Source organism: Gambusia affinis, linkage group LG06, assembly GCF_019740435.1.
Source record: "Gambusia affinis linkage group LG06, SWU_Gaff_1.0, whole genome shotgun sequence".
Classification (NCBI taxonomy): domain Eukaryota; kingdom Metazoa; phylum Chordata; class Actinopteri; order Cyprinodontiformes; family Poeciliidae; genus Gambusia; species Gambusia affinis.
The window spans coordinates 27,606,785-27,625,083 of record NC_057873.1 but is presented as its reverse complement, the minus strand read 5'-3'; the positions used below and the strand labels follow the sequence as shown (position 1 = coordinate 27,625,083).

General features: G+C 39.9%; 1 protein-coding gene across 5 annotated transcripts; it reads left to right on the top strand.

The window, feature by feature from the left end:
* The first annotated feature begins 4,080 nt into the window (after positions 1–4,080).
* Positions 4,081–16,909, top strand: nek8 (NIMA-related kinase 8). Of its 5 annotated transcripts, none has more exons than XR_006370904.1 (16): positions 4,081–4,177; positions 5,530–5,735; positions 6,343–6,575; positions 7,124–7,255; positions 7,508–7,716; positions 7,797–7,870; positions 7,950–8,134; positions 8,934–9,081; positions 9,387–9,463; positions 10,581–10,698; positions 10,802–10,952; positions 11,956–12,119; positions 12,344–12,496; positions 13,963–14,121; positions 14,977–15,241; positions 15,643–16,909. XR_006370904.1 is itself a non-coding variant. In XM_044120229.1 (15 exons), the coding sequence occupies exons 1-15, from the start codon at positions 4,131–4,133 to the stop codon at positions 15,003–15,005; spliced, it is 2,085 nt and encodes a 694-aa protein (XP_043976164.1). In that variant the 5' UTR covers positions 4,081–4,130; the 3' UTR covers positions 15,006–16,909. The 5 variants fall into 5 exon arrangements, 2 of the variants coding, with proteins under 2 accessions (XP_043976164.1, XP_043976165.1); XR_006370903.1 differs by having other exon boundaries at positions 15,324–16,909; XR_006370905.1 differs by lacking the exons at positions 13,963–14,121; positions 14,977–15,241; positions 15,643–16,909 and adding exons at positions 12,680–12,888; positions 12,972–13,954.
* The last annotated feature ends 1,390 nt before the right edge of the window (positions 16,910–18,299 follow it).

Here is an 18,299-nt window from a genome sequence, read left to right as displayed (position 1 = left end):
TTGTTTTTCTTCTCACAAAACAAACATAGAAGAGAATTGATCCGAATTCATCAGAGGTTTTCAGGGGAACGGTTCCGATTTTTTTTAACTGATTGAAGTCCATCATCCTGTAAAGAAGAATGATTTTTCCTTAATTATAATTTATGAACACCTTATGACATGACTATTTCAATATCATAAGTCACTCATTTTTGAAAAGTGGAAAAATTACAGAATTGATTTATTAAATGTAGCTGGGTTTGGCATAAGAACTATCACGTATAATGTGTTATTCTACAGCAGCCATGCTATTGCATGATTTTGTTTTGTTCATGTTATTTTGTTTGCCATCTGCATGTCTCGCACGCTTCAATGTGCCCATGTAATGGGTCTCTGTTGTTGCACATATTGGCCACTAGAGGGCAGGGCAGTGCTTAGAATTGATCACCGTTTTCCCAAGGATGTGCCTCAATTAAATGTTATGGCTTCATTTCAAGAACATCATTCAAACTGTCAACTTCGCCCATCAAATTCAGGGGGCGGGACGATGGGAACGTTCTATAGAACATGGCATCTGATTGGCTGTCAAGATGACTTCTTCCAAATTTGCAATGGCTCCGAACAGAAATAACTTCATCCACTTAATTAAATTGCTCCAATTTGTTTACCACAAGCTTAACAGTAAAGACACATCTTATTTATTTATTTATTTATTGTGATTTGGCATTGCTCACACAGGCAGACACATCAGTGTGATACTTGTACAGTACTTTGGAATAAATTGGATTTTATGAGGAATGTTGTCACGTGTCTACTTTACACAAATACAGATTACTAAATTTGTGCAGTGACGTCACAAGATAGTGTGTTTGTGAAAGATAAAGAGTGGAAGATGCCAAAAAATTAGCAAACGATTTTGATAATTTGATTTTTTGTTTCCATCTGAAGCCAGTATTGATACCACAACAAAACATCTAGTCAGCCATGATCGTACCTGTGTAGGAACATGTAGGAACAGTAAGATATTTTAAGTAATATTTTAAATATAAAAATACTTCCATTTCTTTTCTTTGTGCTTTACTTACATTTCTAACCACTGGTGAGTAGATGTCCCCCTGTGGCAGTGTTGTATATTTCAGTCCTTCATGTTTCTGTTTCCCTATACTTCATACAGGAAGTGCCAGTGAAGATACTGGATAAGAAAACTAAAGAATTCTTTCGCTTTTCTGCTGTCTGGTGATGCAAGGAAGTGCACCTCATCATTAATGAAATAAATCAGTTTATGGGCAGAGGGGGTGTAGAATTTCTTTTTCTTTCTTTCCTTCTTTTTTTCCTTTTACTTTAAATCATGTTATAACATTATTCCCTCATCAAAACATGGTCAGAGGAGTGGCACGCCGAGACCTAGAGGCTCCTTCAGGTGCTGCCATACTATATTCCTGAGAAAGAGCAAACCATTGTTTGTGAAACCGGCGACTAGTCTGACTTCCATCGGAGGAGCTTCTTTTTTGAAAAAAAAAAAATGAAAAAGCGAGAGAGGGATTGAAGAGAAGGTTCGGTTACGCTCAGATGATTGTTTGTGGCAATGCATGATTATTTCAGATTGATAATGACAGAGGAAGCATGTACTTCACCACACAGAGCGGGCTTTGTCGCTGCACAAAGCATTTATTATCCCATCATGGCAGACAGAAGACGCAGTGGTCGCAGACCCTCCTTCCTGCGTAGGAAATGGGGAAGATGCTTAATAATTACCAGGTATATGGAAGCAACACTGCAGAACTTGATGCCCCACTAATGACATAATTACATCTCAACCTAACTTTTCACATAACCTGTTTATGTCTGCATGGGTCAAGAACATATTTCTCAGAAAGAGACATTTTACAGACCTAAAGGCAGTCGATTGGAATGTTAAAATAATGAGTAACTTTAGAAAAATGGCAGCTTGGGTTGACGATATTCTGAAAAAAATGTAAATAATACACTCACTAGAAGGAAAATACTAGGTTTTAGAATGATACAGGCCTTTATCTGAACTTGCCTCGACTGTTGCAAAGCTGGTGTCAGTCAGACATCTGGCATGTCTTTATCCCTCCTATTTATATCTACATGCTCCTGCTAGTATGTAGCTTGTTTCTAGCTTGCTGCAGCTAAAAAGACTTATTATCTTTGACCCTAAAGAGGAACAATCTACATACTTAGAAAGTCCAGAGAAAACTTATTTATACTCATCTAGCGACCCAGAAGACCAGAGCATACTTCTATTTACTTACACTTATTTAGCAACACAGAACAGAACAGAACAAACTTAGAATCCAGAAAACTACCTTAGCAACTACATTTTAGACTTCTATTCTTCCAACCCAGAAAAGGAATTAGACCAGAGGATACTTACTTACACTTATCTACCAACCCTGAATACGAGTATGTAGTTTATTTCATTCTCAGTCACTCCTTGCTGGTTCCTCCTTTTAAATCCTGTTACTTTCCTGCTTTACCCTGTTGGTTTTTGTTCCTGGTGTCCTGTTTTTTCTCTCTCTTCTGAGAGAGAAAAAACTCCATGAGTTCTCCAAGGTTGTTGGAAGTTTTGTTCTTCCTTTTGTAAAAATGAAACTCGTTGCTTGAACTCAGTCATTTTACACCATGATATTTTTTGTACTGTATTTCTCGCAGCCTTATAAAGAGTATCAGTTAACACTCAAAGGAGAGGCAGAACCAACTGATGGAAAACGGCAGGCTTTAGTTTCATTGATGGGACGAGAAGTCAAGCCTGTGCTGATAAAATAGCAGATGTTCCTTGAGTTTTGTTCTTTATCTTGTCTTAAAAGGTTTAGACCATTTTAGTATCTTTCTTGGTGACCTTTAAAATGAAAACACAATGTGGATATCTAAATGAACCTTAACAGACATTTTTGTTAAATGTTATTTAAAGCATAACTTGATGGACCAACGTCTATTCCCAGTCTATCTCTCTCTCTTTCTCTCTTTCTCCTTTTCTCTCTCCAGGATCTGTTTCAGAGAAGCTTCTGGAACACGACTGTGAACATTGTCAGAGACTCCTCACACCCTCTCTGTGAACTTGATGAACTGCTGCCATTATGAATAGTGTGATTTCACAGAGGCAGAACCACCAGACTGCTGTACAACTTTCTACCTCAAGCTGTTGAAGTTTTGACACACTCTATATTATTGCACATTTTGTTCCAGCTATTTAGTACGTTTTCCACAAATCTGTTGATCATTTCAGAGTTTTTCTGTGTAATTCTAAGTTATGCAATAAATGCATAGCTAAAAGCAGAGATTACCATTTTCTTTGGAACAAATGTTCCAAAAAAAGGAACTCCACTCACTTCAAAAGAATATGTTTTACTTGAGCAATGATATCAGAAAGTAGCTAAACCAAATAAAGAACAAACATGTTTTAAACAAAAATGTTTGAGACATTGACATCTAATTTTAACGTGAGATTTTTGTTGTTGTTGTTGGTTTCCACACAAGATTTGTTCTGTTATTTTCTATCTGCTGAGCCCGCTTGGGCCATTTTGAAGTTAAGTCTATAAAATACACAGAGGATACTGTCACTATAAGTACTTTATTCTGTTATAGCATATTGGTATATGTTTTAGGTTGAAGATGATTGATTTGAAAAAGTTTCTTCTGAATTTTTGTAATTTTATATTTGATTACATAAATAGATAATAAATCAGATGTGGACAAACTGTTGCTTAGAACTTAAGTAGCCTTTTTACAAAATATATTTTTCTCTTACTTGAATCATTGTTAAATAGCTGCCTTTTACTATTCAGTAAAGTAAAAGTATGCTAAATACTTTATCATATTTTTACTTGGATTAAAAATATACTAAACGTAATGCTTCTCTTTGAGTACAATCTTTGGTAACTCTACCCGCCTCTGGAATAATGAAAGGCAGTAGAATAATGAATTATTTACAAATTGCTGTACTTGCAACTTAACTGCCAAACCATAAAGAGAAGATGAAGAAAAAACGAGCCTCTGTTGTTGCCAATTTAGTTACCTAGAAAGGAGGAAAAAAGTATATCTTTTTGATTTTTAGTCCCTCGCTGGTTGCCGTAGTGCCGTCGCTCGGTTGCCAGGAGACGACTGGAGACGTTTGAGGCGCTTCGACGATGGAGAAGTATGAGAAAATCAAAGTTGTTGGGAGAGGAGCTTTCGGGTAAACTCTGCTCTTTCACACACATTAACATTGCTTCGTGTTGTAAACTTTTGTCTTCCTGAAACAACGGGGCTGTCTGGAGTTTATTAAGACAGACAGAAGTCGGTAAAGGTCCACTTTTATTCTTCAAATCCAACGGAATGTCTGTCTTCTGCTGAGAGGAAAAAGAGGGAGGAGATAACGGAGCGTCCGTTTTTTCACTAAGAAAAAAGTGAATGATAGTAAGCAGCCGTGATAAAACATGGCGGTGTAATTATATAGGGATTTAAAACTGCCGTTATGTAAGTGGAAAAGTATTCACACCCCACACTTTGATGGTACAACACAAAGTACAACATAATTAGGCATTAAAAGTAAAATGACATGTTTGTTTTATTATTATTTTCCACAGAATAAATTTAGAATTACCCCATTTACTCACAAATAAAGTCCCAGAACAACCAGAAAGGGACACAACAATAGCAATATCTTAAGCTGTCAAACGTTCATCCAACACTGTTTAGTCGGTTAAAAATAAAGCAGAGCTGCGACTAACTATTATTTCAGTATTCGACAGCTAAGTTAAAACTAAGCCACTTAGTTCTGGATATAATATGTTTACATATTTAAATGTTTTAAAATCTTAAATGCAAAATGTATACATTTTTGCGCAGTTTTGGCTTAGTTACTGCTCTGAGTGTGATGTTCTTTCAGCAGATGGGCTTCTTTTTTTTGTGTCTATTCTCCATTTAACAATTAATCGGTTACAAAAGTTGTAGAAAGTGATTTCAATAATTGATTAATCATGATTAATTCAATCCATCATTTCAGCCGTACAAAAAACCCTTCAATAGCCGGTATAACAGCAAAATCTGGTTCTACAAACTCACTTTGGCGAGTTCAACATATACTTTACCGGTTGTTTGATAAAATACTTTAAAAATTATATTTCCCTTTCCCTTAATATTTTTTGCTACAATTTTGCAATGCATTGCAATTATATTTGTAATGCAAAATTGTACAAAGATGGATTTGAAATACTTTTTGTTAAGTCAAATTTCAAATATTTAATCTCGTAACAGATGTGTGAAAAACTTTTTATGAACCCAGTTAAAAATTCTGAATTTACATTGGAAATCTTAGTTCAGGAGAAAAAAAAACAATTGAGGAACTTTTGACTCCATGATAACAAAGAGAAACTAAACCCATTTTTTTTCAAAGTGAGATGCATCTGCTTCAGCTTCATTCAGTCCCGATAACTTCACCAAAACTGAGCTGCCACATATCATCCTCCCCCTTCTTCTATCATGTTTTGTTTGTATGTTTGTTTTTGTTTTTTGAGGACATTTTTCTCGTGTCGTCTGGTTGGTCAGGATCGTCCACCTGTGCCGCAGACGCAGTGACGGAGCCTTCGTCATCCTGAAGGAGATCCCGGTTGAGCAGATGTCACGGGACGAACGCTTGGCGGCCCAGAACGAGTGTCAGGTGCTCAAGCTGCTCAACCACCCAAACATCATTGAGTACTACGAGAACTTCCTGGAGGACAAGGCCCTGATGATAGCCATGGAGTACGCACCAGGTTAGCTCCCTTCCGGATCCGGTTACACCGCGCTCTTTTGTCTGGGCAAACCAGTTTACTTTTCCCATGCCTTAGGGTTCCACACACAGACCACTTGAGTGCATCTTAACATCTAAGTCTGTGTGAAGTAGGTGTTTGTGCAGGACTGTGTAATAAGGGAAATTACATAGCTTTGCACCGGTGATTCCACAGTTCTTTGCCTTAACTAACTTTTTTACCCCCTGAAATCATCAGATTAAAAGCTTAAACTGTCTTCATTTTCAGACTAAGAGAAAAAAAAGCTTTGAATATGCTTTAGAAAATGTTTTATTATCTTCCTGAGCACTTAAATCACTTGATTGGGATTTTTATTGTTAGTCGGGTTAATGATACCAAAATAATTTTATGTCCCCATGTGCGGATCATTTTCTGATTTAGCTTCTGTGCCAGATATTCATGTTCTAGATTCTATTTACTCTTAAGCTGACATCAAGGCTTCCCTCACATTATGAAGAAGAACCCTGTTCTGTTCTTATTGTCTGATTTGATTCCATGTACCTATCTCTCATACTCCAACAACATTTCACCTCTACAGTGTGAATGATGCGTTTCCTTCGTTCCCCTGCAGGTGGGACGCTGGCTGAATACATCCAGAAGCGCTGCAACTCCCTCCTGGACGAGGACACCATCCTCCACTTCTTTGTGCAGATCCTGCTCGCTCTCTACCACGTTCACAACAAACTGATTCTGCACCGCGACCTCAAGACTCAGAACATTCTGCTGGACAAGCACCAGATGATCGTCAAAATCGGAGACTTCGGCATCTCCAAGATCCTCGTCAGCAAGAGCAAGGCGTACACGGTGATCGGATCTTTTCTCCTGGCTTAAGAACGTAAATGAATGAATCAATCAATCGATCAAGTTTATTTGTCTACCATGTCTCAGTAACACGGCAGTTCAAATTGCTTCACATCAATTTCATAAAAACATCATACAGTCACCAGTTGTGAAACCAGTAACAGACTTCACATTTTGTCAATTGCTGTCATTAAAATCATCAATACACATCAAATATGTTGGTAAATGTTCCAGTTATTATGGTTCAAAAGCAACTCTGATCATTTAATTTAATTTAATTTAATCATCAAACGTTGTTCCCAAATACTCTGGAAAAGTCTGGAATTTGTTTTAGCCATTCCTGTCCATCCGTCTGTCCGTCCGTCCGTCCATCCATCCATCCATCCATCCATCCATCCATCCATCCATCCATCCATCCATCCATCCATTCATCCATTATATCTGAGTTTGGAAAACTTTGATATAAACAATATCTACGAAGGCTGGTTGATGGTGTCAGTTGATCCTACCGCTGCTAACAGTGGCTGCTCTGTGTGTGTGTGTGTGTGCAGGTGGTGGGGACTCCCTGTTACATCTCCCCAGAGCTGTGTGAGGGAAAGCCGTACAACCAGAAGAGCGACATCTGGGCTCTGGGCTGCGTCCTGTATGAGCTGGCCAGCCTAAAGAGAGCTTTTGAGGCGGCTGTAGGAAAACAATTCTTCATTCTGCTTTTCTTCTGGCTTATGCAGTCACAATAATCCCACTGCTTTATAATACTTTAATACAGAAACTCGTAGTGTTCGGAAAGGTCAGGAATCGCTCCTAACCACCATGACTGCTACGCTTTTCCAACTGTACACTGCAGTTGGTCTTGCTTTCATTATTGAAATGTTTCGTTAAAGCTCAGATCTGTCTTCATCTAAAACCCGTTTTCTTTTTTTTTTTTCCCCTTCCAGAATCTTCCCGCCCTCGTCTTGAAGATCATGAGCGGAACCTTCGCTCCAATATCGGACCGCTACAGCCCAGAACTCCGGCAGCTCATCCTCAACATGCTCAACCTGGACCCATCCAAACGGCCCCAGCTCAATGAAATCATGGCTTTGCCCATCTGCATCCGGCCGCTGCTTAATCTCTACACAGACGTAGGCAATGTGAAAATGCGCCGGTACGCAACGGACGAATGATTAAAGTAATTGCACTGATTTGTGACAAAGACTCATAAGTTTTTGTTTTTTTTAATTCCAGGATTGAGAAACCGCTGTCGAACGTTCAGCCGCGAGGCAGACCAGGAGGAAGAGTTCCTGCTAACCGGACCAGAGGTTATATTAGACTTTGCGTAGGCCGGCTTTCACCTTGTGATTCTTATCATTCTTGTTTTTTGTTCTTGCCGTTAAGCAGACTCATCTGCGGGTTTGGGATCAGGAAAGGTGCATTCTCTCCCGCTGTCCTCCGTGTATACCTGGGGAAGTGGGATAACGGCGCCTCTCCGGCTGCCGATGCTGAACACCGAAGTGCTTCAGGTCTCACTGGGCAGGACTCAGAAGATGGGAGTCACCAAGTCCGGCCGCCTGATTACCTGGGAGGTAAAACACTGTTTTCACACTTCCCTCACATCCTAAACGGACAAAATGCTTAACAGGAAGTCCTCTGGTCAGACAACCCTCCCCTTCATTTTCCTCCTTACAACCGGACACTCCGATGTGTTTTATTGGAATCATCTGTGCTAGGCCATTGCAAAAATAATGAAAAATCTGTTAATTTATGTTCAGCTCTGTTAAATCAATACAAACTAAAGTTGGGAGAAAGAGCTCATGTTCTGTTAGATTCTCAATTTGATCCAGATTTGGACTTCTCAGCCAGGGAAGCTCTTTAATTTAAATCCTTCTGTTTTTCCTCTGGCTGTACCTTTAGGGTGGTTGTCCTGCTGGACGGTGAACCCTTCGCTTCAGTCTCGAGCTCCTCTGCCTCCTCTCAGTGATCCGACTGCCATCTGCAGGAAGCTACTCAGTGTGATAGTAGCGGAGAAAAAATGTACAGTTCCAGGAAAATTATTTGTCTGCCATCAGGGGTGGCCATGCTAACAAGACATAGCATTAGCAGAGAGCGAAGGGGAGGCTGTGAGCAACATGTTACAACAGCAAGATTGACAGCGCTAAGATCCTCCCCTTGGCTCTGATTGGTTGTTTCTGGCAGAGCTGGATATTTCTGCAAATGGAATAGGAGGATCCTGAGGAGCAACAATTTTAAAAATATGTTTCTAGAAACACGTTTTTTTTAAATATAAGTTACCTGCTGAAGCAATGAAGCAACATCTATGTAGGACCAAACTATTCCAGACAACGCGTGATGGCGTGCGTGGCTCTGTGTGTGACCTGGTTCCAGGCTCCCTCCGTTGTGTCTGGAGAGGCCAGTCTTCCAGGCCTGGTGGATCAGATGCAGCCGCTGTTCATTTCCCGTTTCCTGGAGGGTCAGTCAGGGGTCACCATCAAGTCCGTGTCCTGTGGTGATCTGTTCACCTCCTGCTTGACAGGTGGGTCAGTTCTTTTTGCTTTGAACCCAACAGAGAAACTAAAGGAAACTGATGATTGGGTTGTGGTCTCTTAACCCCTCAGCCTGCAGGAAGTACTCCATTAAAAACTGAGGCACAAACTGGAGGGGATTATAAACTCTTTTTTTTTCTGATCCCCCCCTTTTTCCATTATATTTTATTAGAGTGACACAGATAAACATTTCCTAAAAAGGGATTATGAGAATTCTGTTGGTGTGTGCAATAGTTCATGCCAGCTCATCAACTAAAAGTGCCATTAATCTCCGGTTTTTATTTTCCCTTTGCAGACAGAGGTATTATCATGACATTTGGAAGTGGAAGCAACGGCTGTCTGGGACATGGCAACTTTAATGATGTAACACAGGTACGCCTTCACGTTTCTGTCCACAGAGTTGTTCAAATGCATTAGGAAAATTGTTTGTCACTAAGTGAAACAGACTATTTAGATCCTGGGTGTCAAAGGCAATCAAATCAAAAGTACTAACTACAAAAAAGAAATTCAGTTTTCTTTTACCTCTTCAACAACATGCTGTAATATTTTAATAAAACAAAGTCATACAATTTTTTGTAAATTTGATGTTTAACTAAATCTTGAACCAAAACCTAAAAAAGAAGTTTTGAATTTTTTCCTCATTAAATAAAGGGCATCCATCCATCCATCCATCCATCCATCCATCCATCCATCCATCCATCCATCCATCCATTCATCCATCCATCCATCCATCCATCCATCCATCCATCCATCCATCCATTTTCTGTTCACCCTTGTCCCTAATGGGGTCAGGAAGGTTGCTGGTTCATCTCCAGCTACGTTCCTGGCGAGAGGCGGGGTCACCCTGGACAGGTCGCCAGTCTGTTACAGGGCAGCACAGAGACATACAGGACATACAACCATTCACACACACACACACCTAGGGAGAATTTAGAGAGACCAATTAACCTGACAGTCATGTTTTTGGACTGTGGGAGGAACCCGGAGAACCCGGAGAGAACCCACCATGCACAGGGAGAACATGCAGAAAGACCCCGGGCCGGGAATTGAACCCAAGACCAGACAAGGCAACAGCTGTACCAACTGCGCCACTATGCAGCCCAAAAAAAAGGCATCCACTTCGTAAATTCTTTGGGACTCATTCAGAGAAAAAAAAAAAATACAGTCTGATCTCAAAACAAAAAGATAATTTGGGTAACTCTGAAAACACCTGCTGTATTTGTTCTATTTGTATACACATATAGAGTATCAGAAAAGTCAAAGTCCTTTCAAATGAGATTACAACATTTCAAACCCATTTTACCGACAAGTTTCACCTCAAGCTCACCTGTTCACACTCGATTTCACGTCGTCACTCTACATCCACACTCAAAACGTTCCGTTTGCTTCAATTCAGCGCTTTGCTTGAGTCTCTTCTGCAAATCAACTCAATCATTCAGCATGCAGCATGTGATACCTGCATCATCTCTCTTTGTGTTTGTGTGCGCAGCCTAAGATTGTGGAGGCTCTCCTGGGCTACGAGTTGGTCCAGGTGTCCTGCGGAGCTTCTCATGTCGTCGCTGTGACCAATGAAAGGGAGGTGTTTGCTTGGGGAAGAGGAGACAACGGTACAACAAAAGAACCACTTGTGTTTTTTGGGGGGTTTTTTAAGGCTGTTTGAACACCAGCGATTTACGATGATGGCGTAATTGGTGGCTCTCTGTCCTGAAGGTCGCCTCGGCCTGGGCACCCAGGACACACACAACAGTCCCCAGCAGGTGTGTCTGCCTGCTGAGTTCGAGGCTCAGAAGGTGGTGTGTGGCGTGGATTGCTCCATGGTTATCAGCACGCGGTGCAGCATTCTGGCATGTGGAAGCAACAGGTTGGTGCTCTGCCTCCCCGACGCGAACAATGACTTGCTGGTTTTGCATCCTGCAGACTTGTGTTTATGTTACGAGGGTGTGTGGGATGGCGATAGATTAAAGGTTTAAAGAAATAGTTCGTCTGTGTATAACCTGTGAGACGGCATTCTCCAAAACTCTTTCTGCTGACAGGATGTAGATATGTGTGTTAGGAATGAGGAGTGAGAGCGAGGTCTGGTGTGACGCTTAACTTCTGTTACATCTTAAGTCTGTGTTTAAGGTCTATTTAGAATGTGTTTAAATGCTGATTTAACCAAGAATCAGAAATAGACAATGAAAATGCTCAATTCTGATTTCTTTTTTGCTCAAATCCAATATGTTTTTTTTTTTATTTTCTTTATTTATTTTCATGGTTGTTTATTCCTTTTATGTATCAATCAGAATCCTTTATGTCCGGATTTTTTTTTCAAACTGTTTTTGATTTTTTTTTAAAGCATAGAAAAGAAAAAAAAAAGGTGGGAAAAATGTTTGTAGAAATATATGCATATATTTTTAGGATTTTTTGGTGATGAGTTGTAATTCTCTCCAAATACAAAGTTGTTGTTTGGAAAATACATAAGTAGTATTAGTTTTTAGGGGTTACTTGACGTCGAAATAGTTTTTCACCTTTAAGGGTTTTCTACAGTGGAAGGAGGAAGTGTTCGCTCCTGAGTTGCTTTTTCGTCTGTCTGCCATATTGGATTTAACAAAAATATTCTTGCACTTGCAGTGGATGGACAGTAGCTGATAATGTATTTCATGATGCACCAGTGGATTATAGAAAATATCTTATTTAATGTATTTGCATCCAGTTGTTGTTTTTAAAACTATTTAAATATTTTTCTTGAATAATCATTCTACTCTAAAAAAAAAAAAATAAATAAAAAACCAGATCAAACTATTATAAAATTCATGCCTGTGGTGCATGTTACTTACATGAGACTCTATGTAAGTAACTTTAGTTGTAAACTGTTTTCGTTTCAGGTTCAACAAGCTTGGTCTGGACACGGTTACAGCTGGGGAGGAACCAAATCCTGGGAATCAGGTTGAAGAAGTCCATTCTTACACTCCGGTTCAGTCAGCCCCACTTAACTCTGAGAGGATAGTTTACGTCGACATTGGAACGGCCCATTCTGTTGCTGTCACAGGTTCAGAAATCTACTGTAATGATCACATGCCTGAAACAGATTTGTTCCTGCAAGCGTCTGACCTTGTTAGATTTATGTATTTCCCACAAAAACGAAGCCTGATTACTGCTTATTGAGTATGAAGAAGTTTTGATCTCATCTGTTATTTAAACTCCTGCCTGTTCAGCTGTCCACTTCGTCAGAAATCATTTCTGCGTTTTGACCGTTTTGCTCTCAATATGCAGAAGAGGGCCAGTGTTATACGTTTGGCAGCAACCAGCACGGTCAGACGGGCTGCAGCTCCCGGCGCAGCAGCAGGGTGCCCTACCAGGTGCTCGGCCTGAAGGACATCACCTTGGCCGCATGCGGTGACGCCTTCACCCTGGCCATCGGAGCTGGTGAGTGGATGATGTGTAGCATCTTTAACGTGACAAAAAGCATAAACTACGAGCAAATTAATTTAACAGCAAGGTTTGAACATTTGTTCTCTCGCAGGATTAAGACTTACTCTTTATAGGGTTAGTCATACTGTAAGGAAGGCTCATATTTCATCTTGTATTGTACTTTTTTTTGTCCTTGAGGGACTTTTCTGTCAGGCGAAAGTCTGAGTCGTGCTCAAACATCTTCATTAGGTTCTATGGCTAGAAGCATTTGATGCTACCTGTAACCAGTGGCTAATATACCGTGCCATCTAGCTGGGCTTTCCTTTGGGCTGAACTCACTTTCAGCCCTGAAGGTTCAAGCCTCAGACCGGCCCACTTTGAGAACCACCTATCATCATTTAAATCATGTAATTATAATCTTACATGTTAACTCCACAGTAAGGTCTTGAAATTCACTATATTTTTCTATAACATTTCTAATTCACTGCAGATACTTCATTGACCTGATTGAACATTTCATCGACCTCATTTGACATTGCTAACCGTGAGCTAGTTTTTGTGAAAAAGTTGCAGCGTACATGATCAACCCAGTACCATGAATACACACTAAAATGTCATATTGACATACTGGGATTTGCCCAGAACTTCCCAATTAGTCAATTTGTGTCTGTTAGCTAGCTAACTAGCAGTATGTGTCTGTCATGGGCGATGGGCTGGATGGAAGACAGTGGCAGGCAAAAGACACATGGTGTGAAACCCAACACAGAGGCAAAGGTTTGAACATTTTTCAATTTTCTTGCATCTTGTCTTAACTCAATTCCAACTCAGAACAACAGAGTACCGGAAAGCGCCAAAAACACACAATCTGTAAACCGTAACATCCTGACTGGGATTGAGTGAAGCCCCCTAGTGGTTCACCACAAAATGATATTAAAAATCTGTTTGATATGAAACATTTCAGTATATTTTAAGATTAAAATTGTCCCTGAGTGCAGATATTTAGTCATTCACCAGCAAACTAACAACCCCTCCAAAACAAAGGTGATTTGCTGAAATGGACAAAAGAACCACTTTCCTTTTCTCCCTCTTCTGTTGTTACTGGTCTCTAAGTGGCGCACAAGGCTTGTCGAACCTAATTAGATAAATCCATTTATACACTGGAACTACCCTTTTACCATGTTGGCCCTTAGATGGGTAACAGATGTCTTTTGTTTGTAAGTTTTGTTGTTGCAGTTGGGTGTAAAACAGTAAAAAGCTGTATGGTGACAGTGAGTGGCTCCCTGCGGAGAGGCCAGCAGGGCCTGTAGGTCTCTCTTTGTTGAAGAAGGGCTTTGTTCAGCTCAGACTTCCTACAGATAGAGCCATTATGAATCCAAGACAGACCTGTCAGTTAAAGATTTGAGTGGATTAGCCCCTCAAGAGGAGGTTTTCCTACAAATGAGGTGATTAATTTGTTTTCTTGGTGGGTTTTTTTCTGGCAGAAGGTGAGGTGTACACGTGGGGGAAGGGAGCCCGCGGTCGCCTCGGAAGAAAAGAAGAGGATTGCGGGATACCGAAGCCGGTGCAGCTCGACGAGAGCCACCCATTCGCAGTGACATCGGTGGCCTGTTGTCATGGCAACACCCTGCTGGCAGTCAAACGTAATATTTTTTGCTTATTGCCCCAACTTAGGAAACACCGTGGCGAAATGTAACTAATCTGATGAAAGGTCGTCTGAACTGCAGACAAGCATCTTCGGACGGAGCCAAGCGTGTGAATACTTCTGCTGTATCTGCTGCTTCTGGAGGTTGTTCTAGATTTACTAGAACAAACTAGATTGTTCACAAGTCTTACATTTTGTTGTGACAGGACTACTTACTCATATATTCTGAGTAGACTACTTTTCTTGTGAGACTTTTCTGTCAGGTAGAAGTTTGAGTTGGACACAGGCATTTTGTGACTCGAGGTGGTTGGAACTACCGCTAAATAGCTGCTAATAAACGCTTGCTAACTAGCTAGCTTTTTGCGTCCATAAATGGTAAGTGTAAGTTATACTCAGTTGGTTGGATGATGTTCGTCTTCACCACTAGCTCACTTCTGTTGGCAATCCGTACGGTGCTATCTACGTACTGGTCCAAAAAAAATGTAAAAATCGGCACTACGATATAAGATATGCGATTTTCTTGTCATGATACAAGTCTTAAATTTCATTTATAGTGCTGTTAAAAAGTCTAAAATTAGAGTTGTGGAAACCTGCAGAGACCCTGAATAAAATGCACTCAAGTTTTTGGTTGAATGTGACGGAGATTGAATTCAATTAATGTGTGTGAATACTTTGACAACGCAGTTTTGACAGTTTATTCCTTTTAACTTAGTGTTTTAAGATGTTATAGCACCCTCTGATTTTCAAACTCATATATTAGAAAGAAAATGTAGATTCTGTAAAAAACTTGATGTTCATATCTTCATCACTTGGCTTCTTTCAGATGTACTAACTTTACCTCTTTGTGTTTCAGCTTTGTTCGAGGATTCTGGTTCCAGATGACTTTGAGCTGAACACATATGATGGAGACCTTCCCTACTCCCTCCTCAACCCTCCTCTGCATCCGGTCCATTTGTGTGTGTGTGTGTTTTTTTTTGTGTGTGTGTGTGGTGAACACACACAGAAGGTCAGAACTATTCGGAGGAAACAGGTGTATCGCACTCCAGACATGCCAAAGGAATGTCGCAACGCTGATACCAAAGCTGGATTACTGCAGTCATTAGGCCGGTTCTCATGTGGTGAGCGATTGTCTTCCCTCACACACGTCTTTTCTGCCGTCAAAAGCCAGCGAAAGTCAAACAGGTTTTGTTCCCTCTTAAGACGGCAGAGTGAATGAGACGGAAAGAATGAAGATGGAGTCAAGAGACGAGAGCGCGAGGAGGGGAGTCGGGGTTTTTTGGGCTCTTTATTGGATTAGTGCTGCAAACACAAACAAGCAGCGTTCGAACTAGATAATGAGGAGGGAGTGGGGCAGGTGGGGGGGGGGACGTAAGGGGACATGTTACCCCGCTTGTTCAGACACATTCACAGCTTCTTCAGAGCGGAGAATAGCAGCCTGTAGAGTAAACAGGCAGCTATTCACGCCACCGCCAGCGGTAAACAACGTACTATTAACAACGTTGTTTTCATTCCACTGTAGGAATTTTTACTGGCTGAACAGCTGAGAGGGTTTTCACGCCACAGAGACCGAAAATGGTGAGAGGCAGATAACGACGTCTTTCCGGCTCCCATAGAGTTGAAACCAGACATTTGCATGTACTGAATAAATAGCCACAAGCATGTTTTTTTTGTTGTTGTTTTGTTTTTTTCTCAGTGTCTGAAGTTAAATCAGACCAAACTGTTCTTGTTCTAGGTTACTTAGAATTACCCAAATTATTTCTATTTGCTCAATGCCTGAAAACTTGGCGAGAACCATTTTTTTTTGTATGTTTTTGCTTTCTTCAAATTCAAAAATGTGCGTACATTTGGTCGTGGATAACTGTCTTTTTAAACTGTACAACTTAAATTTGAAGGAAAAAAATAATCTAAAACGCTCTCCGGCATTTAGCAAACACAGACAATTTTGGTCATTCTAACCAGCCTGAATCAAGAAAAGTTTGGTCTGATTTAACTTCAGACAGTGATGAGGAAAAAAAAATGTGTTTGTGTCTTTTTATTCAGTGTATGTAAATAACTGGCTTCAACTGGATTTGTGGAAAAACTAACAGATTATAAACAGAATAAACAACTTTGGTTTCTGTAGATCAAAAACATCTGAATTTTTAACGACAATTCCCCGCCAGGGGAGAACGAGCGTCGAAAAACTTCCCGTCTTCATCTGATAAGAGCTGATTATAGACAAACGGGAAAGAAGTAAAACATTGTGAAAGAATAGGGTGCCTTGTTATTTAATGAGGCTTCAAATTAGTTGAAAACTCACGACCTGATTAATTTGACAAAAAAACAGCAATAGAACAGTGTGGAAACTATCTATAATACATTAGATTACCACAGAGTCATATTTATTATGCTGGTGATTAATGTTTAATACAGCTGCAGCTGGTAACAGTGAGTAGATTAAAGTTTCATACTTCAATCTTTAAAGGTGAATTATTGAGTCCTAGTTAATTATGTCATAATATATTCATTTGAATGCTGATTAGTGAGTTAAGCAAAGTAAAGAAAATCTTTTTTCATCTGTAGTAGAGCATGAGTCAAAAGTAGACAGCATGTTTTTGAACTGCACAATTAAAAAGTGATTTTGAACATTGGTGCAAATGAAGCATTTTGACTTTTAAAAAAAATAAAAAGTGTAGAGTAGAGAAAAGAGAAGAAGGATGTGAAATGTTAGATTGAGTGGTTTAATAAATTTTTTTTTTTTAAAAACACTACGAGAGAATTTGTTAATAAAATTTGCTTTGTTCAAACACGGTGCGTTGCAAAGTGTTTATTTATGTATTTGGTCACTTTAAAATCACAAATTGTAATTTTAACAACAAAGTAGTGCAAAACTGTAACTCATATCGTCCAAAGCTGTTGGCTGATGGAAAGAAGAATCTCCTGTCTGTATTTTGGCGGATATAAAGAATGAAGATGCTTAGAACATATCGATTTGTGGATGTGCCATAACTTTCTCCAGCTGAACAGAAGTAGAGATAAAGTTATTCCCTAAAGAGGAACAATCTACTCAGCTTCAGTTATTACAACTAGAAACCAGCGATCAGGCCCAAAATGTGGGTGTAGTGATGGACTCTGACCTGAACATTCAGAGTCACATAAAGACCGTTACAAAGTCGGCCTTCCATCAGTGCTCCTCTTTCAGAGCTCTTTCCTTCTTATAACAGGTTTTCTTACACAGATTACCCAGTAATTAGCTCCATCACTCTTCCCATCAGCTGAAGACTTTCAGTGATCATTTTGTGTGGGGCTCCAAAATGTTTTCTCATCGTTTTTGCTGTTGTTTAGATAAACGTCTGCTTTGCAAACATTGTACTTTACATAAAACTCATAGGCCCAAATCATGTGATTAGTTATTTTAGAATTTTTATGTATATGTACAATACAACAAATATTCATGTATTTGAAAATTATAAAGTTACAGTCAATTTTTTGGTAAGAACATGGAGTTATTGGTAAAAAGAAAAAAAAAAAGTTAACACCCGCAGATGTATGGAACTACAATGCCCTGTAATTGGCATTAGTAATTGAAATTTTCCTTGGTATATAGGGCACCCAAACTGGTTCCAATCCGGTCCTGGCCAGCAACATGTTAGACTTTGGATGTCTAACAAACCTCTGACGACTAAGACATGGACTTAGAAGGCAATATGTTGCATCTCACATATTGTGCTCCGTAGCTCCGTAGCTTTGACGTGAGCTGCTCTTTGCTGGATTGGCGAGGCATAGTATCACCGGGGGTTTGAATACAAACGTCGTACTTTTCAGACTTTTTTTATTTTTGTAAAGAAAAAATACAATGGGATTTTTGCACATTGTATTTCCTGGTTCTCCTTTGTATAAAATCCCAAATAAAATACGTCGAAATGTGTGGTCCTAATACGACAAAGGTGAAAAAGTTCAAGCCATATGAATACTTTCGCAACGCATCGGAAAAATTGCCACAAAATTTTTCCGATGCACACAAGCTTGCGGTGTGTGTTTTTGAGCAATATGAATTCTTTCTCCCAGCTGTCAGGCTTCTGTTCGTCCTCGGAGACACCTTCCTTTTGTGGGGACATGGCCCCGCTGCCATTGTTGTCCTTGTCCCGGTGATGTAATGGTGATGTAATCCGGAGCCAATGCAGCAGGTGAAAGAAG

Excerpts from the sequence above, each read along its gene's own strand:
- nek8 (XM_044120229.1), top strand. The coding sequence starts at position 4,131 with ATGGAGAAGTATGAGAAAATCAAAGTTGTTGGGAGAGGAGCTTTCGG. Across the intron at positions 10,953-11,955 it reads CTGGCATGTGGAAGCAACAG|GTTCAACAAGCTTGGTCTGG; the intron begins GTTGGTGCTCTG and ends TTTTCGTTTCAG. Across the intron at positions 12,120-12,343 it reads CCATTCTGTTGCTGTCACAG|AAGAGGGCCAGTGTTATACG; the intron begins GTTCAGAAATCT and ends CTCAATATGCAG.